The sequence below is a fragment of the Helianthus annuus genome, chromosome 10 (assembly GCF_002127325.2).
Source record: "Helianthus annuus cultivar XRQ/B chromosome 10, HanXRQr2.0-SUNRISE, whole genome shotgun sequence".
Lineage (NCBI taxonomy): Eukaryota > Viridiplantae > Streptophyta > Magnoliopsida > Asterales > Asteraceae > Helianthus > Helianthus annuus.
This window is the reverse complement of record NC_035442.2, coordinates 173301346-173323399: the sequence shown is the minus strand read 5'-3', so window position 1 is coordinate 173323399 and position 22054 is coordinate 173301346. Positions and strand designations below refer to the sequence as shown.

At 38.8% G+C, this 22054-nt stretch overlaps 2 protein-coding genes and 1 long non-coding RNA gene across 3 annotated transcripts; 1 reads left to right on the top strand and 2 right to left on the bottom strand.

The window, feature by feature from the left end:
• The first annotated feature begins 132 nt into the window (after positions 1-132).
• On the top strand, positions 133-5114 carry LOC110883337 (protein SRG1). The gene is made up of 5 exons (XM_022131123.2): positions 133-198; positions 266-556; positions 2040-2287; positions 2361-2691; positions 4845-5114. Exons 1-5 carry the CDS (start codon positions 133-135, stop codon positions 4848-4850), a joined length of 942 nt encoding a protein of 313 aa, XP_021986815.2. The 3' UTR covers positions 4851-5114.
• Positions 5115-5823: 709 nt separating this feature from the next.
• On the bottom strand, positions 5824-11841 carry LOC110886628. The gene is made up of 4 exons (XR_004869967.1): positions 11608-11841; positions 6635-9331; positions 6152-6540; positions 5824-6041 (listed from the first exon to the last, which is right to left on the bottom strand). It is a non-coding gene; the product is annotated as an uncharacterized LOC110886628 (long non-coding RNA).
• Positions 11842-17992: 6151 nt separating this feature from the next.
• LOC110883338 lies at positions 17993-20500 on the bottom strand. The gene is made up of 4 exons (XM_022131124.1): positions 20218-20500; positions 20030-20082; positions 18511-19594; positions 17993-18279 (listed from the first exon to the last, which is right to left on the bottom strand). Exons 1-4 carry the CDS (start codon positions 20498-20500, stop codon positions 17993-17995), a joined length of 1707 nt encoding a protein of 568 aa, XP_021986816.1.
• Positions 20501-22054: the final 1554 nt, after the last annotated feature.

Below are 22054 nucleotides of genomic sequence, written 5' to 3'. Positions count from 1 at the left end.
TTTAATATGATCATAATAAAAACAAACGTTTGGCTTTATCTAAATACTTATTCATATATAATAATTTGTATCAATTATTATTATTTAATATGAGAGATAAATAGAAAAAATAACGTGAGAAAGAATTATACAATGGGAGTCGGTTTGGGTTATTGTATCGTTGCAGCGGTGGCTTCACCTGGGACAATAGGAGTCGAGGTATGCTTTCTTTATTCTCTTTTATGCAATCAAATATCGATCATTGATATGTGTTGGTACATTGCAGACATTTGTTCGTTACCGGTTACCGGTAGTGGTGATAGTGTTCAACAATGGTGGTGTATACGGTGGTGACAGAAGAAACCCTGAAGACATTACGGGGCCGTATAAGGATGATCCCGCACCCACTTCGTTTGTCCCCGGTGCAGCGTATCATCTTCTAATTGAAGCTTTTGGTGGAAAAGGTTTTCTTGTTGGGACCCAGATGAGCTTAAATCTGTTCTTACCGAATCTTTTTCTGCAAGAAAGCCTGTTGTTATCAATGTCACGATTGATTCGTATGCTGGTGCAGAAAGTGGTCGGTGCAACACAAAAATTGAGGTATGTAAGATTTGGTTTTGTCTTCATTTTGCATACGTATGAAGATCAAAAATTGTTTGTTTCAAAAATTGTTTACCAATTTATTTGTATGAAGATCAAAATTTTGATTTTTTGTTTTTGGATTTACCACTTTGATGCAAACTATTAGTTGATCTTGTGAAAATTAAAGAAAGAACACAAAATGTTCTTGCAAGAATGTCTAAAGAAACACTGTATTTGGGCAAGTATGTTGTGTTTCTCTTTACACATATCAAGGATTTTGATTTGTTTCATTGTTTGTAACGAAAATCCATGTATGATTGTTTGGAGAATCATGCACTGATGCACTTATAACTTTTATATAGTTGTAAGGAGCATTGCAAAGCATAGTTATGTTTATTTTTAAACGTTATGCTTATTTTAAGAAGAGGTAGTAAGTATATTAGGATTTTGATTATTTAAAATCTCATTCACAATAATGGTGATTCGTTCTAGATATATGGATTCAATCAAAATAAAATTCTAATATAATATTTAAATTTTTTGAATTTAAAATTTAAAATTTATCTATAAATTATTGTTGTCCTCATTGAATGACATGTGTCCAAAATTAGGTTTCTTTTATTATATAGTATAGATATAGATATTATAAAATACATAATTTAAAATGAAGCATTAGTAGAAAAGGGCCAATTAAATAATATTATAAAAAATGTATTTTAAACGAATAATTTTCCCCACATATTAACCCATTATAAATTAACAACATTTTGGTATATAGTTAAGTTGCATTCTACGTTTAGAGGTTTTTCAAAAAAAAATAAAAATTATATAATTATACTTTTAACCCAAAGCTGCTTTGGTTTTTTTCCTTCTAACCCAAAAGCTTTCTATCTTTACCAATTTAACTTCACAACTTTTTTACTTTCAACTTTGGTACACTACACTTTTCAAAATTCGCAAAATGTCTGTTTTACGTTTTGTTCTAAATTTTGCAAGTTAACACGGCCCAACGTTTGTGTGTGGTTCAACGTTTTTACGTTTTGTTTTACGCTTCATTCTAAATTTTGCGAGTTAATATTACGCAACGTGCGTGTGTGGTTCAAGTTTTTATGGCCGTCTATTTTTTCCCGTTTGATAGGTTCATCGCGACGCACTGGTCCTAATCGACTTAGTTATTATTTTCTATGTTTTATGTTTCGGTCTAGTTTCTTCGCATTAACACGTCGCAACTTCAGTGTTGATGGTCGTTGGCAGTGCTGTGACATTGATACTATTTGACATGGTTTTATGCTTGCCTCAAATACATGATGCGTGCGCTTCACGCATCGGCTTTTGAGATCAATGCATCAGAGAGTGTCACACACTTTTTAAAACCAAGCTTGAAACTACCATGAAAATAAAAACTTTTATCTTGAAATTCAAGATTTCTTGATGAAAGCTGGTACTCAAATTCATTGACCTTTTATGTTCAAAATTAGGCTGTAAATCACGGGCTTTCAGAGTCATATCTAGACATCGTTCGACAAGTGATCAAACACTTCTTGGAGCTTCCGTTGGAGGAAAAGAAAAAACACTACAAACAAGCTGGTTCTCCCGAAGGCTATGGAAACGACGTGACAGTGGATGTGAGTCAAGTTCAAGATTGGTGTGATCGCCTTTCTCTTCAAGTCCTCCCAAAAGATCAAAGAAAACTCCAGTTCTGGCCCGAAAACCCATCAAATTTCAGGTCCCATTTCTAACTCTCTTCATATTGTTCTCTTCAATCTGTTAAAAAGAATAATGAGTTGCGCCTTATGCAGGGAAACTATCGATGACTACACCATGAAGATCAAATCTATATCGGCGGTCATATTCGAGGCAATGGCGAAATCTTTAGACTTGGAAGAAAATTGTTTTTTGAAACAATTTACTGAAGAACATGATGTTATGTTAGGGAGGTTTATTTTGTACCCACCATGTCCAACCCCTGATCAAGTGTTTGGGCTGAAAGCCCATTCGGACAGATCCGGAATTACTCTATTGTTACAAGATCCTGGAGTTGAAGGGCTTCAAGTGTTTAATGGTGGTAAATGGTACATGGTTCCTGTGATATGCGATGCCCTTTTTATTAACCTTGGCGATCAAATGCAGGTGAACAATTTGGTTACAGTATACTCGATTCAAACTTTGTTAGTTTTTTGTACTAACACGACACAAACCTAACACGAAATTCACGGGTTTGGGTTTAGTCTAAACGGGCTCGAGTCGGTTTTACGTTGAAGCCGCGAACCCTTTAGCTAAACGGGTCGGGCTCGGGTCAACAGGTTGACCCGTTTAACCTATTAATATTATATTATATTTTTTTACAATATGTTTTATGTCATAAATTAAATTGAGTGTGCATTTTATGCGATAATTATAAAAGGGAAATTGACATAAAATTTTATTATTTAAATATAATTGTATCATATACATTTGTGTTTCTATGTAGTAAATTTTAACTTGAATATATTAATTTGCAGAAAAAATAAAAAAAAAAATTCGGGTGGAACGGTCGTGTTTTGATCAACCTGCGATTCCGGTCTGTTCATATGTATAACAAAACCCTGCATTCAATTCAAAAGTAAATAATCAGAAATGTTTGGTTTTACCGAGGGCTGCCTGTAGGGGTGCAAACGAGCCGAGCCGAGACCGAGCTCGACCAGGCTCGAGCTCGTTTAACATATGAAAGCTCGAGCTCGAGCTCGGCTTGATTCGAGCTTTATTTCTGAAGCTCGAGCTCGGCTCGCGCTCGACTCGTTTAGTATTTATTAATTAATTTATATTGATTATAATTATCATTTTAGATATAATTTAGTTATTCTTTTATATTTATATAAATGGTAATTATTATTATTAATATAAATATATGTTTAATATATTAATAAAAAATATATAAACAGAAAGCTCGATTAGGCTCGCGAGCGGGCTCGGGCTCGTTTACTAAACGAGCTTGTTTTTAGGCTCGGGCTTGAGCTCGAGCTCGTTTAAGCTCGGCTCGTTCGAGCTTTTTTTCGAGCCGAGCTCGAGTAGCTCACGAGTAGCTCGGCTCGTTTGCACCCCTAGCTGCCTGCCATTATCCAGATGGGATCAATTAAGTACGTTTTTAAAGACACAGGGTAACCTCTTTTCTTTTTGTTTTTTACTTTTTGACAATAATGACACTTTTATTAAAAAAAAAAAAAAACTAAACGAGCTGAGCGTGAGCTGAGCTCAATTAACTTATGAGAGCTCGGCTTGTTGGTAGTTTCTCAAATGCATTAAACTATGTTGTCAAAGACGCAAGGCGCAGGCGAGGCGCATCGGCCTCGCCCGGAGCCTTGGCGCAAGGCGCAAAAAAAGCGTGGGCGGTGGGCTTTTTTAAGAAAAGCGCACATAGAGAAAAAAAATATAAAAAATATGTTATGCTTTGAAAATAAATAAGATTCCACATATAAAATAAAAAAACTATTACATATGCCATTTAAGATGATGTAGCTAATAGTTAGTAGCAAAAGTTTAGGACTTATACACACGTAGTGATGCCAAAAGTTATACCAAAACTAGGACTTATACAAACGTTTGCAGTTACTAAAACATTTAAACTTATAGTTCATCATCAATCATCAAGACCATCATCAAAGTCATCAGAACTTCCATCAACATCAATTGGATATTCAGCTTCGGCTCGCCTCGCTGCGTCCGAGCGACTAGGCGCGCGCCTTTTGCGCCTGAGCACCGTTTTTACAAAAAAAGCCCATTTCTACGTCTAAGCTACCACCAGGCGCCATAGGCGCGCCTCGCTGTGCCCGAGCGCCTAGGCGCGCACGCCTTTTGCGCTTTTGACAACTATGATATTAAATAAAAATAATATAAATAATACATTGGTTTAGGCTCGCGAGCTTGATAAGTGAAACTCGGGTCTGTTTACTAAACAAGCTTATTTTTGGGTCCGGGCTCGGCTTGTAAATAAGTTTAAATAAGATCGGCTCGTTTATTAGACAACTTTAAATAAGGGGTAAGTGTTGTTTAATATTGATAAAAGCTAATATTACACTAAGGCTTGATGAGCCTAATAAGCTTCATATGTCAGGCATGAGCTTGGGCTTGATAAATAAACAAGCTTTATTTTAGGCTCAAGCTCTGCTCAAGCTTGATAAGGCTCGGCTCGTTTCAAGCTTTCTCTTGAGCTGATCTCAAGCAGCTCGCGAGCTGAGCGGCTCATTTACACCCCTTAAAACAAAATTCTAATGGATTATAATCAATTCATCATGGTTTGCATATAGGGCTGAAATTATTTTTGGCTTGAATGCACTTGCTGGCAAGACAATACAAGCTGATGGCTCAGCAGTATGACCTTGGGATCCTGCAAATGTTGAATCTTTTATACGCTACACGATTAAAAAGAATTACGCCATGTACGCTTGGGAGCTCGGTAAGTTTATTCGCCTAACGGGTCAAAATCGACATGTTGCAAATTCAAGAATTTTACATATTTAGCGAATATGATGTTAACTAAAGGTTGCAAAATTGTCAAAATGGTTCACTTAACGGGTCAAAAAGGGTCAGGCACGGTTGACCCCAAACAATTGTATAAATAAATATGTTTTTTGCCCATGCCATTATAGCCTAGAGGCATCTTAAGGGTGTGATAAGGCTTAGAAACTATAAAGTCCTGGATTCGATTCCCACAAGGGGGTTTTTCCCAGATTTAATGGGTTTCCTCCGGAATAATTTGCCGTTCAAAAAAAAATATTGTATAAATAAATGTGGTGTCAAATATTAAAAGAGATATCAGGCGACAAATCACATTCTCATTACATTCATAGTTAATACAATACCTATTTATAGACCACTCACACCCAAGGCCGGCTTGAGGGTAATCCAAACCAAGCCATTGCTTTGGGCCTCACCTCCCTAAAGGCCACAATAATGAAAACCTAATGTAAGTATACATATGGAAATTCAGTGAGAAAGACCAAATCATTGCAATTCAAGCATAACATAAACCAAAGGCACGGAAGTATCATTAAGTTTTATTTGTGTAATCCGCCTACAATCTCTGTTTATATTGTAATTGTTACAGGTAAACTTATTTTTATTTTCTCGAAAAGGCCTCTGTTTTAGTTATTGTTTTGGGCCCCCACAAAGGTTGAGCCGGCACTGCACATAATTACGCCAGCAGGAGCACGTGTTATAGATGTGGTACACTAACTAAGAGATTATAGTGCTATAAAAAGAACACAAAAACAAATAACAAACGAGTCGCACTTGAGCTTAATTAGACATATAACTCGGAAAACATACAAAACTTGTACTCTCTTGAGTTTAAACGTTGTCTTGTTTCTACTAGCTAACCAAATATGTGAATAATTCTACTAGCTAACCAAGTATTTGAATAATACGTAATAGACAAATAACAAAAAAAGCAAAAAGCCAACGTCCATTTAATTCACCAATCAAGGCCACTTCTTTCCTTATATCTACATAATAAAGAACAACAACAACAACAAATATATAAGCAATTAGACATTAAAGTTTAAACATATGTTTGTTAAAAACTAAAGTATGGAATCAAAAAGTAATGTAATACCTGACTTGGTACGATGGCAAGGGTAGAGCAAAACGTGGAACTAGCGGTGCCGGCTAGAACACCTTGATTAATCGTGTAGAAATCCCATCGCCGCCTTGCTATATCGTACCGGGAAAGCATGTACCGCCAATGTCCATTAACCAATTTCAATAAAGACAAGTTAACTCCATTGTTAATTGGAGCAAGGTGATAAGAGCGGATGTCAAACATCCTGATCGGTAGACGATCATTGGGGATTATTGATTCCAGACACCATCGGTCCAAGTTCTCGGTTAAGAAGAAGAGTGAGATTCTTTCTAGACTTTGAGGCCCAATAAACTGATTCATAAAGGTGTCGATCACGACCGTGTGTCCATCCATTGTAAGTAAAACTTCCGAAATGTGAAAACCTATTGGTGGAAGTACATCAAATATGGGAAACCGGGTCAAATACACCGGTAGCTTGTCTCTAAAAGTCAGTAAAATTGGGGGCAAGTTTGATACCATGGTTGATCTCCTTAAATCATTGGTTTCCGCTACTGTAAGATTATCAACCAAATTACAAATCATTTGATGGTTTCCTTGTTCGTTAGACAACTGTCTCCAAAGGGTAATACCACCATCAACATTACGATGAAGAAATTCCACTACATAAGTACCATCATTTACCAAGTCTTAGTAAACCCTTACCCCATTTCTCAAAAGCTCAATCATCATAATAGGAAATACAACAGTCATGTTAAAAAATTGAATTCTCCTAACCATTCCATCCCACAAATTTACGATTAACAAACTCCCACCCGAAATGCCAAACAAAAGGATACTTCTCCAAAATCCTACAAGAACGAGCATCTCATTCGGATCTATAAAAATGTTTCGATTTTCAAGCAACCTGTTAACTTGAAGCCGCCTGATTTCATCTTCGCCATTAGCCTCTTCTCGAACACAAGAAATCCATCCCAAATTCGGGTTAGGGTTAAAGTTGACGGAAAGATTTTGATAGTGAGTAAACCTCCAAACATAACGTCTATTAGCCGCTACACTGTTGTATTGCCTCCAAAAGTTGGCGGTTGAAGTGATACGTCTTACCCGATGAAGATCAAAAAGTGGTCGGACACTGAGTGACCACGATTAGACCTTTGAATAGCTTGGAGATTTGAACTTGCACACTAAACAAACCGTTAGGCTCACCGCAGAGGTGGGAGAGCCACTCTACGACCACCCTCCGGCGTGAGGAAAAATATTTGCTAGAGAGAGAAAGTAGAGAGAGAAAGTATGGACGAAAGTTCAGAAAATCGTACTAGTTGACTTTGATGACATCATTCGGTTGAACGCACCTTGTGATGTGCGTTCTTTAATGTGGCGAGGAGGACAGACCTCAAGATATGCGTCCTTTTTGTTGCGGTCCGGCCTTGTGAGGGAGGTCTGGACTCGGTTATGCATTTATAAGATGACGTGGAGCGCCCGTAAGCCTTGAATTGGTGACGTGGAGCATGGCAGTCAGTCACCGCCCTGTTTACGTAATATTTCCTCCTTGGGAATCGTGATCGGCGCCCTGAAGTGACTGTTGATTGGATGGGCCAGCTGTTTTCCATCTATCTTTTCTATATAAAGGGTAAATAATTTTTACTTTTTCACTTTCTTTCTTCTTGATTCTCTGCATTTTCTTATCCTCCTTAACTGTAAAACTCTTATTTCGATGATCTTCTTACCATTCAAGGTGCATATTGTCTTCTTCCACTTTTAGACTCATGGCTCCGGGAAGGAGAACATGCCTGCAAGCTTCAATGTTTTGACACAGAAGCAATTTGATAAATTTGTTCGAGATTACCAGATTCCGGCTTTTTTTAAATCCGGAACTTCCGGCACGAAATAAACCTATTTACCCATTTTTAGCAGGAAAGTTCCCTTTTTACACGCGAGTTTGTGATTTTGCAAATTATCGCATTCCTTTTACAAAATTTTTGATAAAAGTCCTCCGGTTCTTCCGAGTCCACCTTTCTCAGGTCAACCCTTTTGGACTTAGCTGGATGAATCATTTCGAACTTTCCTGTATGGCGGTCGTAAGCCGGATCTAAACGTCTTCCGATACTTTTACGAGTTCATTACGGCCCTGGACTGGTACACTTTTGCCCATAGGAAATCTGTCCCTAGCCCTTCCTCGGATGAGAAATCAAGTCTAAAGAATTGGAAAGGCCATTTCTTCTGGCTGGATGAACTATGTCTTCCAGCCGATATGGCATGGAGGTTCAAAGACCAGTCTATGGACTTTGAACTTAAAGAGGATTTTGCTTTTGATCAAGGGTTGGCCCGGGATTTGGTTGATAACCGGAGCCCTATCCGTCCCCTTCCAGAGCATCTTAAAGAAGATTTTGCTTTTAATCAGGGGTTGTCCGGCCTTCAACGACCATCAAAAACCCTTCATTGTTGTAATACAAAGACTCAAATCGAACAAAGCTTGGAAGCTCAATAAGTTATGGGAGCAATTCTATCTGACCGTAGACCAACTCATGCATTTCAACCAAGTGAACGGGACGTCTATTTCTTATCGATGGTATAAGCATGTATAAAGCATATGCCCTCTCATTATAGGTTAGATAATCTGTCGCCATTGATAAACCCATCGTAGGGAACAACTGGTGATCTGTCGAAGAATGATATATGAAGTAGTCGACCATCTCATTTCCCTCCTCTTCATTTGGGAAAACATACATCAAAATGTAGTGCAATGGATCTATGGGGTCCTCCATAATCCTTGTACCCCAACTCAAGTTTTCTCGTTCCATGAAAAGCCATAATAGGCATGAAACTACTCTTGATGTCATCGTAATCAAATTACAAATTAGGAACCCTCCACCATACACGAAAACAAGAATGTTTCTATCAACGAGTATCAGCTCAATGTTATCCCCTACGTGATCCAAATCTATACTAAAGTCTTCAAGGCGGTAGGTAACTCATGTTTCGCATCCTCTCTATGTCCTACAACATGATGCTCATGTAGGACGTCATGATTTCGAAAATGTGTAAAGTTCCAAACAGAACCTCTGCATTCTCTATTGTAATCCCTTAAAAATAGATCTTGTTGGACTAGGGCTTCGAATTGAGGGCTCGTCCTCCTTATACTATGCAATTCCAAAAAATCAAGTCTTAAAAACACGCTCCAAAGCATTGCTTCAGGTAGGGCATCCATTCGAAAACCTGAGTTTTGAACACACACAAAGTAGTTAGTCAAATTTCCAAAGGGAAAATAAACGGTGTGTTTGGGTTTATCGGTGTAACACAATTTTCAGGTTTGTATCAAGTTAACCAACCAACATGACCCGTTAAAACACCTCTACCATGCCCTTATTGAAATGCATACACTTATCAAGTGTACGGGTAAACCCACTGGTTAAACTATACAACTTAGGCATGTAACTGAACCGAACGGACACGAACACGAACAGAGACATGTTCGTGTTCGCTCATCTAACTTTAACCGAACACAGACATATAATTGAACATATCTCTATTGCTCATGTTCGTTTATTAAGAAAATGGGCATGTTCGTGTTCGTTTAGAACCTAAACGAACAGTACATGAACGCAAATGAACATAAATAAACAAACTTAAACGAACATAATTTAACAAACAATCAACAACACAAATGAACAAACAAAAATAAAATAGACTAAACATAAACGAATCTAAAGTAATGTTTTTATATAAATTAGTGGTTAATACCATAAATTCCATTGGAAACCCATTTTATCACTAGAAAGCTCAATTGCCAATTAGTTAGATTTATACAAGTAGTTAGAAAGTTCCTTCTATGTTAAATAATATATATAAATATAACTACTTATGTATTTAAATTGAAACGAACAAACATAAACAAATGTAAATAAACGAACATAAACGGACGTTCACGAACATAAATGAAAATGTGTGTTCATGTTCGTTCGTTTAATTAAATGAACAAAAAATTATGTTCATGTTCGTTCGTTTATTAAATAAACGAACCTTCGCCAAACAAGTTCATGAACGTTCAGTTCGTTTAAAGGCCTAATACAAGTTATATGGTAAACTTTAAAATCTAAATGTAATTACCACATAGATATGCAAATAAATAAACCCCGTCCCATTTCATTCTTATAAGCAATAATAATTTGTCTACAACAGTTTATCTAGATGCAATACATGAAGATGGTGCACAATTCATTCAGCACATTATTAACAATCTTGAAGTATAATACACTATCCTAGTTATCAAACAATAAGCTTGAAATTTATATATACAAGGACTATATGTATATATGTAGTAGCCTAACTAATTAATTAAAAATGAATTTGGTCCTTTTGCAAGCAAACACACATACATCAATGACTCTTAACACAACATAATTAAAAGAATTTTATCCTCATGGTTACCCATGTAATCAATCACAAATCAACAATATTTGAATTCATAGCTGAGGATTTTAGGTTGTTAAAGAGACATACCACAGATAATTAATTTAATTCTATACCATATTGCAAAATAAGGGAACTCTGATGCAACTTATGTGCAATATACTTTACCAAAAAATGCTAAAAATAATTTTCTCATGAAAAAAAAGAAAAAAGAAGCAAAACTTGATTTACTCTGATGCAAAAACTTGAACTCATGGAAAAAAAAAGCAAAAAATGCATAAAAAGAGTAATGTAAGCTTATGAATCGAGACATACGTAGAAGAATGTGAGTGTTGGTGAAGGTCCCTTAACCTTTTTGAGTGTGACCTGCTTCAAAAACTAACTGATTTTGTGAGGAATTTGGGTGCTGGTTTAAGGGTTTTAGGAATTTGGGGAAGAGTTGGGTTGGGGTGTGTACCCCAATGTTTTAAAAACCGGTTTTTAAATCATACCGGACTGAGCTAAAAAATGGTTCAACCAGTTGAACTGGGTTGTACCGGGTGGTTCAACCGGTTTAGCTAGTTAACTCTATACTATACACCTACATCCAGATTTATATACTATCATATTTATATACACACATACATCCATATTTATATAACTCAACAACTAACTATTATCATATACACATACATCCATATCTATGAAACATCCTCTATACATGTTGACACACTAAGATGCTACTGTCTACCAGTGACGGATCCAGGAATTTTTTCTACTGGGTTCACTTATTTTGATGCTAACATTAAAAATTTCGCGTCGGTTCGACGGTTCGGATCAGGTAAGGTTCATCATATACGAACTACGTTTGGAAAAAAAACTTGAAATAATCTTCTGCATACTACCTAAATACCAAATTCAAGTTTCACTATATTACAATGTAACATCACTAATCAAAATTTTAAGCAGATTAAAACAACATACGTTAAAAAATAACATCCTAAATTCTAAGTTTCAACAAAAACAAGTTAAAAATTAACATCAAAACAATCTAATTAACATGATAACAACAGATTATAACAATTATTATTCAATTAACACACCTGAGATGTGAGAGAATGAGGCTGGCCAGAGAAGCGCGTTGACGGCCGTAGGTGGAGCGCCGGAGCGGGGACGGTCACCGGAGAGGATGGAGGTGAGTGGGGCAGGGGTTGTGCCAGGTGGTTGCTGGATTCTGGAGAGGGTGAGGGTGGAGGCTATAAATGTTGTTCACGCTGTTTTGTTTCAAGTCATAACCCTAGTGGTTTTTTTAAGAACAAAAAAAGTTGTGATAAAAATTACAAACCGAGTGGGTGTTTGGATGTAGATCCCCCTATTGTCTACAACAACAAAAATTCAAAGAAAACTGTTGATGCAACAAATAATAAACTAAGGATAGTAGCTGGGCCGGTTAGGTAAAAGGGTTGAAGGGTTCAACTTTGTCTAACACAGGTCGTGGGGTCCCCCACGTTTGCAAGACGTGGAGAGGGGTTCACTAGATTGTTTTTGTTGTTTGCTCAATATCCTCCTCTGAAGTGTGTTCAGATTCGGATGTATGAGCAAAAGGAATGTGTGTGTTGAATGTGAAAGAAAGTGACTTGCATGAAGCAAGTACTCGAGAACAATGATCAGGGATTCTCCAAGGATCAGAGCTGATCCGAATGTCTTCTTCAGTAAATGAAGTGTCTAATTTATAGGAAAAGACATTGCTCAAAGAGGAATGTGTTGACCAGTGAACATGCTTGCAGTGGGGGACTTACCCTTTCGAGGGTTGAAGCCTTTTGACATGCGGATAAAAGAGTGCATTCTGTGAATCTATGTCACTTTTGCGACTGGTGAGTTCGTGAAGCAACCGGATATGTGACCTTTTACTGTTCCCGCATTGGTTTATCTCAACTCCCCAGGTTTTTAACCTTTGAACCATTTAACATTTTGAGCATTCATGTATTTAAGCCATTTATATTTGGTCTTGGGCTACCCCTGTCATCAGCTCCCCAAGTCAGAGGTTTTTGGGAAATGAGCTCAAAGACTTCTGACTTTTATACATGTATTTTACTGCTTAAAGGCTTCAAGGGTTCAAAGCTTGAAGGGTTGGAAATGGTTGAGGTTTTTGAATTTTGAATTTTGACAAGACAGTTGACATGACCTGTGTCAGTTTGTCAGGCGGCGGTTTTAATTCTATCGCCTAATTATACTATTTTCTATCTCATTAATTTACATATAATTTAACAGAAGAACATCACTTGCTCTTTTTTTTCTCAAGTTTTCCCCTTTTTCAAAACAGGTTAGTTTCCTTTGCTTATTTTCTGTTTAATTTTCTCATATCATGGGTACTCGTAAGGATTTGGCAAAGTCGTTTTCTCGAATGACTCAAGAGGAAGTCGATTTATTTTGTATGGAGTGGGGAATAGGGACGAAGTTTGAACCGGTTGCATCGGCTTGTGATAAGTCTATCGATCGATGTCCCCCTTGTTCGATTGCTTTGTATTGTCGACATTTTGAGTTTTCCAATCTTCGTCACCCGTTTTCAAACTTTGTTTTGAATATCTTGAAATATTATCGCGTATCTTTCGGTCAGGTTCACCCCCTTGGCATGGCTAGGGTTTTACATTTTGAAATTTTGTGTCGGGCTTCCGGGTATGATCCAACTCTTTTATCATTCCGCCGTTTTTTCCGACTGGCTAAGAATGGTGACTGATTTACCTTCGAGACCACTCAAGTTGATACTTGCTTGAATCGTCTATGGTTTCTACCCTTGGGGTCTGGAAAGACCGGTTTTTCTGGGTGTCAGAGGAAATTGTTCCTTTTAAACTTGTTTGGAGACACCCAGATGCCGTTTTGAACGAACCTGAGTCTTCTACTTCTGATATAAATGCTCGTTTTTTAGAAACTCTTAGGCAGTGCCCTTCAAGGCTTCATCCCTTTCCCGAGCATTTGTTGGTAGGGATGAGCATATGCCACCGAATACCGATCCCATACCGATCTCGTACCGATACCGTACCGATCCCGATCCCGATCGGTATCCCGATCGGTATCCATTTTTTGGCGTTTTCGGTATCGGTACGGTACGGTATCGGTATTATACCGATACCGACCCTCAAAATACGGTATAATACCGATACCGTACCGTACCGATACCTAACCGACATGTTTCGGTATCGGTATCGGTACCTAGTTTGGGTGAAATTCGGGATCGGTATTAGGCGGTATCGGTATCGGTTCGGTATCGGATACCGATATGCTCATCCCTAGTCTACAACAACAAAAATTCAAAGAAAACTGTTGATGCAACAAATAATAAACTAAGGATAGTAGCTGGGCCGGTTAGGTAAAAGGGTTGAAGGGTTCAACTTTGTCTAACACAGGTCGTGGGGTCCCCCACGTTTGCAAGACGTGGAGAGGGGTTCACTAGATTGTTTTTGTTGTTTGCTCAATATCCTCCTCTGAAGTGTGTTCAGATTCGGATGTATGAGCAAAAGGAATGTGTGTGTTGAATGTGAAAGAAAGTGACTTGCATGAAGCAAGTACTCGAGAACAATGATCAGGGATTCTCCAAGGATCAGAGCTGATCCGAATGTCTTCTTCAGTAAATGAAGTGTCTAATTTATAGGAAAAGACATTGCTCAAAGAGGAATGTGTTGACCAGTGAACATGCTTGCAGTGGGGGACTTACCCTTTCGAGGGTTGAAGCCTTTTGACATGCGGATAAAAGAGTGCATTCTGTGAATCTATGTCACTTTTGCGACTGGTGAGTTCGTGAAGCAACCGGATATGTGACCTTTTACTGTTCCCGCATTGGTTTATCTCAACTCCCCAGGTTTTTAACCTTTGAACCATTTAACATTTTGAGCATTCATGTATTTAAGCCATTTATATTTGGTCTTGGGCTACCCCTGTCATCAGCTCCCCAAGTCAGAGGTTTTTGGGAAATGAGCTCAAAGACTTCTGACTTTTATACATGTATTTTACTGCTTAAAGGATTCAAGGGTTCAAAGCTTGAAGGGTTGGAAATGGTTGAGGTTTTTGAATTTTGAATTTTGACAAGACAGTTGACATGACCTGTGTCAGTTTGTCAGGCGGCGGTTTTAATTCTATCGCCTAATTATACTATTTTCTATCTCATTAATTTACATATAATTTAACAGAAGAACATCACTTGCTCTTTTTTTTCTCAAGTTTTCCCGTTTTTCAAAACAGGTTAGTTTCCTTTGCTTATTTTCTGTTTAATTTTCTCATATCATGGGTACTCGTAAGGATTTGGCAAAGTCGTTTTCTCGAATGACTCAAGAGGAAGTCGATTTATTTTGTATGGAGTGGGGAATAGGGACGAAGTTTGAACCGGTTGCATCGGCTTGTGATAAGTCTATCGATCGATGTCCCCCTTGTTCGATTGCTTTGTATTGTCGACATTTTGAGTTTTCCAATCTTCGTCACCCGTTTTCAAACTTTGTTTTGAATATCTTGAAATATTATCGCGTATCTTTCGGTCAGGTTCACCCCCTTGGCATGGCTAGGGTTTTACATTTTGAAATTTTGTGTCGGGCTTCCGGGTATGATCCAACTCTTTTATCATTCCGCCGTTTTTTCCGACTGGCTAAGAATGGTGACTGATTTACCTTCGAGACCACTCAAGTTGATACTTGCTTGAATCGTCTATGGTTTCTACCCTTGGGGTCTGGAAAGACCGGTTTTTCTGGGTGTCAGAGGAAATTGTTCCTTTTAAACTTGTTTGGAGACACCCAGATGCCGTTTTGAACGAACCTGAGTCTTCTACTTCTGATATAAATGCTCGTTTTTTAGAAACTCTTAGGCAGTGCCCTTCAAGGCTTCATCCCTTTCCCGAGCATTTGTTGGTGTTGTTGGGTCTTAGTAAGTTGTGGGAAAAACGTGATCGAGACCCGGTGCTTTTAAGAGATGGGAAGGGTATGCATTTCTTCTTACGTTGTTATGTTCCCATTTCTTTGTTTGCTTATGTTTTTTATGTTTGTTTTGCAGTTATGTCTGCATTTGATTTTATCAAAAGTGATGATACTTCCGACGTTGCTTTTGATGATGCTGTTGCTACTCCGGGTGAGGATGCGGTTGTTAGGGGTTCTGATTATAGGTTCGACGGTTCTGGATATGTAAATGTCCCTAATGTCAAAGGTTTTACCAAGGCTACTGCTTCCAAGGCTTCCATTCTCCGTTCAAAACGCTATCTGAAAGGTGACGATCAACCATCTGGTTCGGAGCCTATCGATGTTAGTGATGATATTGAAGTTTCAGCAGATCAGGCTATTGATGTCAGCAAGGGTAAGGAGAAGGAATTGATCGTTTCTAGTAAAAAGAAGAAATTGGTTAAGAAAGGTAGCACTCCTGTTATTCAAGGTTCGTCAGTCAAAAGTGTTGAAAGCTTCGAAGGTTCAGAGGGTCAAGAGGTTTATGTGCTCAACTGGGGGGTTAAAGTTGGGGATAGTTTCAAAGACCCGGCTGTTTGTGCTGAAGCCTTAGCTCATTTCGTTCCTCCCGGTGTTCGAAGCGCTATATCTGAGATGGAGGCTGGTCTTCTTATTTCTAGGATGATGTTGAGTTCCTGCAACCTTTCAGCCTTGTTGGCTGAAGGTGTTACCCATTTTGCCAAGGGCATGCAGGAATATGAGGAAGCCTCTAAGAAGAAGGAAAAGATGAAGGCTTCGATTGCTGCTATGAAGAAAGAGATTGATAGTTTTTCTGAAAAGGAGCTAGCTTGGGACAAGAAGGTGGGTGAGTTGACGAGAAGACACGAAATTGAGATGAATGATCTCAAAAAGGGGTTTGAAGCTGACAGGTTGAAGCTAAAATCTGATAGGGAGGCCTTAGTTGTTCAACAGAAGGCATTTGATGAAGAAAAAGATGGCTTGAAGGCTTTGGTTGCCCAAGCCACTGGGGATAACCAGTGGCTTATTGAGCAGGGTTTTCATCAAGTCGTTACCTATCTTCTTCACTCTAAGGAGTTTAATTCTGCTCTTGGTGAAGTTTACACTAAACTGCTCAATCTGGGGAAACATCAAGGTCTTATTGCAGGTTATAAGCTTCATGAGTCTGGCCATCCTTTGGAAAAATCTCCTTTGTACCGTCCTGAGGCTTCCGATATCTTCAAGGGTTCCGTTGAGCAAATGGAGAGGCTAACATACCCGTATGTGAGCCAGGTTGCTTCTTGCTATGGTAAGCCCCTCTCCATTTTGCAGGAACTAAAGCCGGATGGTCTTAATGAGAAGGTATGTACCGAAGTGCTTGGTTCTCTTTCAAGGAAATGTCCCTATTCAGGAGATAGCGAAGATACCTTTTCGGGAGAACTTGATGCTGCTAAAGATGCCAGCTTGGAGGGTTCAGCTGTTGGTGGTGATGCCTCGAAGGCTAAGAAGATCAAGAAGACCAAGAAAGCCAAAGGTAACAGTTCTGGGGCTTCTAAGCCTTTCACTGATGCATGATATTCGTAGCTTTCTTAGCACTCTTTAAAACAATTTATGGCATGTAATGTTAACTAAAACAATATTAGGTTTTATAGGAACCCTTAAGGTTCTTCTTATGTGGTTGTGGTTAGGCCTTTATGGTCGTTTGAACAATTTCTGAACTCACAAGTCACTAGGACTTGTCTTAACTTATGTTTGGATGTTTGAAAGTCTGTCAAGGCTTTCTTTGCTATGTTACTATGTTTAGCTATTTGCTTGTGTTGTGTTTTTTTGGGCCTATTTTGTTAAGGCAGCTTAGTTGGCTTCAAGCCTTGAAGCCTTTTGACTATCCTGTGTGTAGGTTGAAGCTTTTGAGGTTCCTAGTTGTCACGTATGTGGTTTGAAGCCTTCAAGCCTTCCTAGTTTTGTGACTTGTCTTTAGTTTCAAGACTTGGTTTGTACCTTTGAGTTTTTGGTTATGTGTAACCTTCTTGTTTATGTTGTTGTATTGTTCCCTAGATTTTCGTTTTCGGTTTTGTCTTTGTTGGGTTTGTGTTGTCTTTATGTTTTTTATACCTTAAAGGGTTCAGTGCTGCAGTCACTTAGCCTTGGTATTTTTAACAAGAAGACATAGCACCTATCCTATTCATCATTTTCCTGTTTTTATTTGATTTCGCAAGCCTGTTTGTTGGTTATTTATCTAAGGCTTAAGGAACATTTGGTGTAGGCTGTTCAAACCTGTCTATGAGACAATTTTGTTTTTGATAATAAGTCTCATGGAGTTGTATTGATTTAGGGACTCACCCCTTATATAGGTCCATTCAACCCTTGAACCTATTGAGCGATGTGACCTGGGAGCTCATCCCCTTACATGGCCCTTGCCATGGAGTTTTTTGCTAGGTTCTCAAACTGATCTTAGGATAGAAAGACAAATTTGATAAAACAACTTCATTCATTCAAGAGATATTGTTTTTACAAAAGGTATTCATAGTGCAACTCTTGAAATACAACTTGTGAAATACAAACCAATCTTTCCCATTTAGACATGGAACCTTTTCAAAGTTTTTCCATTCCAGTGCCTTGGAAGCCTTTTACCCTCTGAGTCTGCTAGCTTGTAAGATCCACCCTTATGTGCTTCAAGGATGGTATACGGGCCCTCCCATTTTGGGCCAAGCTTTCCCTGGTTCTCTTTTTTGCTGGCTTCATTGTTTCTAAGCACCAGGTCTCCTGGCTTGAAGCGTTCGTTCTTGACTCTCTTGTTGTAGTAGGCTTCCATTCGTTGCTTGTATTTGGCCTCTTGAATTGCAGCTTGGTCTCGTGCTTCCTCTAGGAGTTGTAAGTTCAACATGGTCTATTTTTGGTTTGTTTCGGGGTCCATGTTGACAATTCGTTGTGTTACAACTCCTATCTCAGCTAGAATCACGGCTTCGGACCCAAATACCAAGCTATAGGGTGTTCTTTTGTGGCTTGTTTTTTCGGTTGTCCTTATGGCCCATAGAACGCTTTGCAATTCTTCAAGCCAATTGCTTTCATACCTTCCCAATCTGGTTTTGATACCTTCCACTATGCTTCGATTCGTCCTCTCAACTTGACCGTTTGATTGCGAGTATGCCACTGAGCTGAAAACCTGATTGATTATGAATTCTTTGAACCAAACGCTAAAAGGCTTCTTGGCAAATTGCTTTCCATTGTCAGTGACAAGTACTCCCGGCAATCCATAACGGCAAATAATGTTTTCCCAAACGAAGTCAATGATTTGTTTGCCCGTGATTTTTGCAAGTGGTTTAACCTCAGGCCACTTGGTGAAATAATCTATGGCCACCAACAAGAATTTTACTCCACCTTTGCTTAGGGGAAATGGACCGACAATGTCCATCCCCCATTTACAAAATGGCCATGCTGAGGTTATTGGGACAAGATCATGTTTGGGACTTTTTGGGACAGGTGCATGAATCTGGCAGGCATCACTCTTCATTAGTTGCTCAGTGGTGTCTCGGTGCATTGAGGGCCAAAAATACCCAAGGTTCATAAGTTTAGCAACCACCGATCTAGCTCCAAAATGAGCTCCGCATATACCTTCATGAATATCTTTGACCAAATACTGACTTTGTTCGGGACCAACACATCTTAGCAAGGGTGCAAGGTAACCCTTTTTGTAGAGGATTTCACCTTGTAGTACATACTGCCTTGCCTTGGTCTTAACCCTTTCAGCCTCTGTTTGATCACTAGGCAATTCACCGTCTTTAAGGAATTTCTTGATTGGAGTCATCCAATTTGGATCTTCTTCGGTGATTACATCTTGAACTTCCAACTCATTGATTGACGGAGCCTTTAACACTTCTACCAATACCTTCTTGGTGAGGTGGGCGAAAGTGAGAGATGCGAGTTTACTCAAGGCATCCGCTTTCTTGTTTTGAGACCTGGGAATTTGCTTGATGGTACATGTTTGGAAGGTGTTCATCAATTCTTTTGATTTTTCTTTATACCTTTTTATGTTGGGCTCCTTTGCAATGTAGCTATCAATCACTTGGCTTGATACCAACAACGAGTCTGTGAACACTTCAAGCTTTTGGACTTTCATTTCTTTAGCCAGTCTTAAGCCAGCTATCAGTGCCTCATATTCGGCTTCGTTGTTGGTGGTCTGAAAATCAAAGCGAATAGCATATGTGAATTCTAACCCTTCTGGGTTGATCAGAATGAGCCCAGCCCCTGACCCTTCAACGCTTGAAGCCCCATCGGTAAAAAGCTTCCAGGCTTCAAGGTCTGAGGGTTCAGTGGCAGCTGTTGGGACTTCTACAATGAAATCAGCCAAGACTTGGGCTTTGATGGCTTTTCTTGGAATGTAGGTGATATTATGCTCACCTAGTTCCACTGCCCATTTGGCTAATCGTCCCGAGTTTTCTGGTTTTTCAAGCACACTCTTAATAGGTTGGTCGGTGACCACTTGTATAGAGTGTGCTTAGAAATACCTTCGAAGCCTTCTATTTGTTTGAACTAGGGCTAGGGCAAGTTTTTCCAGGGGAGGATATTTGATTTCAGCAAATTTTAGAGTTTTGTTGAAGAAATAAACGGGTACCTGAACCTTGTCTCGTTCAATGGTGAGGACCGCACTTATTGCTTCTTCAGCAACTGAAAGTTATACTGAGATTAATTCTCCCGTTTATGGGGCTGCAATGTCAGGTAGGGAAGTTAGGTGTTGCTTCATTTGGTTGAAGGCTTCTTCGGCCTCCTCAATCTATTTGAAGTCCTTCTTATTGGAGCAACCCTTGAGTGTTTTGAAAAAGGGTAAAGACCTTTCAGCCAAATTTGAGGTAAAACGCTTCAAGGCTGTAAGCTTCCCTTTTAAGCTTTCAACCTCCTTCTTGCTTCTCGGTGGTTTGGTTGCAAGAACAGCCTTTACCTTGTTTGGATTGGCTTTAATGTTTTGTTTTCCTACAGTATGCCCAAGGAATTTACCTTCCTCAAACCGAAATGAAAATTTCTCGGGGTTGAGTTTCATATTGACCTTCCTTAGGTTCTTGAAGGTCTCTTGGATGTCATCGAGCATTTGATATTCCGTTTTGCTTTTGATCACCAAGTCGTCGACATATGCCTCCATGTTTCTACCAATTTGACTTGCAAAGGCCTTGTCAACTGTAAGGACCTTCAAAAATGTCCCTAAACAACCCATAAATGCAAACCCGGACCCCTGAAATGCTAATCCATATCAAAAACCAAGAAATCTAGAAATGTGGTCTTCAGGCGGGCCGCGTAAAGGTTAAGTATACCTTACGCGGGCCGCGTCAACTTGAAATTTGACCGGATAAGCATCCGGGACCACGTGTTGACCACCTGGTGACCCTACTCGTGACCAATCAGACCTACGCGTAGACTAGGCGGCCACGCGGGCCGCGTAAGGGTCAAGCTAAGGTTCACGCGGGCCGCGTGAACCCCATTTTTCACCTATAAATAGATTCGACCATGGCCTGTTCACTGATGTCGAAAATAACTTTCAAAAACGAAGTTATACTGCTCAAAATCGAAATTACAAGTTATAATAGCGAGGCGCTGCTACGATACAGGGTATTAACTCGATCGCTGCTACGATTCAATGTCCGATCGATTGAAACTATCCGATAAATGTTTAAGTGCTGCTCAAATTGGGTTTATACTTTGTCATTCGTCGTGAATTCGATGGATGTTTAAGTATTGCACTTTGTCATTCGTCGTGAGGGTTTAATCTCGTGAGTTATCGTAAATGTTGTATTAGTTACTGACCTAGTTCGTGTGCATTGTTATTTAAATTAGGTTATCAGGCTAATCAGTAGGCTAAACTCTGCCCGTATAAATCTGCAATGTGAGTCATTCTCTTTTTATCAATTATGCTTTACAATACTTCAAATTATTTTCAAAGGTTATAATTACAGGGATTAAGTCGTGGTTATCTTAATCACTGGCTAGTGGGGTATTGTGCACATTACTAATTTCTCACGGGTTAGGCTAATAAATCCTCACCATGATAAACGCCACTACTTAGGGAAAGACCCAATAGTGGTATGACAATCGTCAGCAAGTGACAAAGTGCCAGATAAAAATAAGATAGAAGCCATTGTAATCGCTCTTATGCTGTAATTTATAACTGTGTGTCATTTTATCAAAATGAATGATTCACTCAGTATTTCCCCGCTGACAAAATATTTTTAAAACATGTTTCAGGCGACCTGCTGTAAATCAAGGAAAACGTGCTACGGAGCACTAACAAGCTTGAAGAGGTGGCTCAGTTAAAATAAATAAACATGTTTTAATAAATCAGGGAATTTCCTAGTAAAATTCCTCTATTGTAAATTACGGGGTTTATCCCGAATTATGAAATAAAATAATCGGGCATTTCAAGTTTTTAAAAGATCCTGTTTAAAATCTTCCGCTGTCGCATCAATTAAATACCACGGGTTCCTGTCTCGCGGGTCAAACCGGGGCTGGGGCCGTGATAGGAAAAGGTGGTATCAGAGCCACTGATTTAAGCCAATTAAGTATTTAAAAATATACTTAATTTTACTGATTGCCATTTTTTTGATTATATGTTTTATTATTTGAATATTTGTTTACAGTATGGGTAAACAAA

Excerpts from the sequence above, each read along its gene's own strand:
- LOC110883337 (XM_022131123.2), top strand. The coding sequence starts at position 133 with ATGGGAGTCGGTTTGGGTTATTGTATCGTTGCAGCGGTGGCTTCACCT. Across the intron at positions 557-2,039 it reads GTATGCTGGTGCAGAAAGTG|GCTGTAAATCACGGGCTTTC; the intron begins GTCGGTGCAACA and ends GTTCAAAATTAG. Across the intron at positions 2,288-2,360 it reads GAAAACCCATCAAATTTCAG|GGAAACTATCGATGACTACA; the intron begins GTCCCATTTCTA and ends CGCCTTATGCAG.
- LOC110883338 (XM_022131124.1), bottom strand. The coding sequence starts at position 20,500 with ATGCTCGATGACATCCAAGAGACCTTCAAGAACCTAAGGAAGGTCAAT. Across the intron at positions 19,595-20,029 it reads TTGAACGAGACAAGGTTCAG|ACCACCAACAACGAAGCCGA; the intron begins GTACCCGTTTAT and ends TTTGATTTTCAG. Across the intron at positions 18,280-18,510 it reads GAATCGAAGCATAGTGGAAG|AGGAAGCACGAGACCAAGCT; the intron begins GTATCAAAACCA and ends TACAACTCCTAG.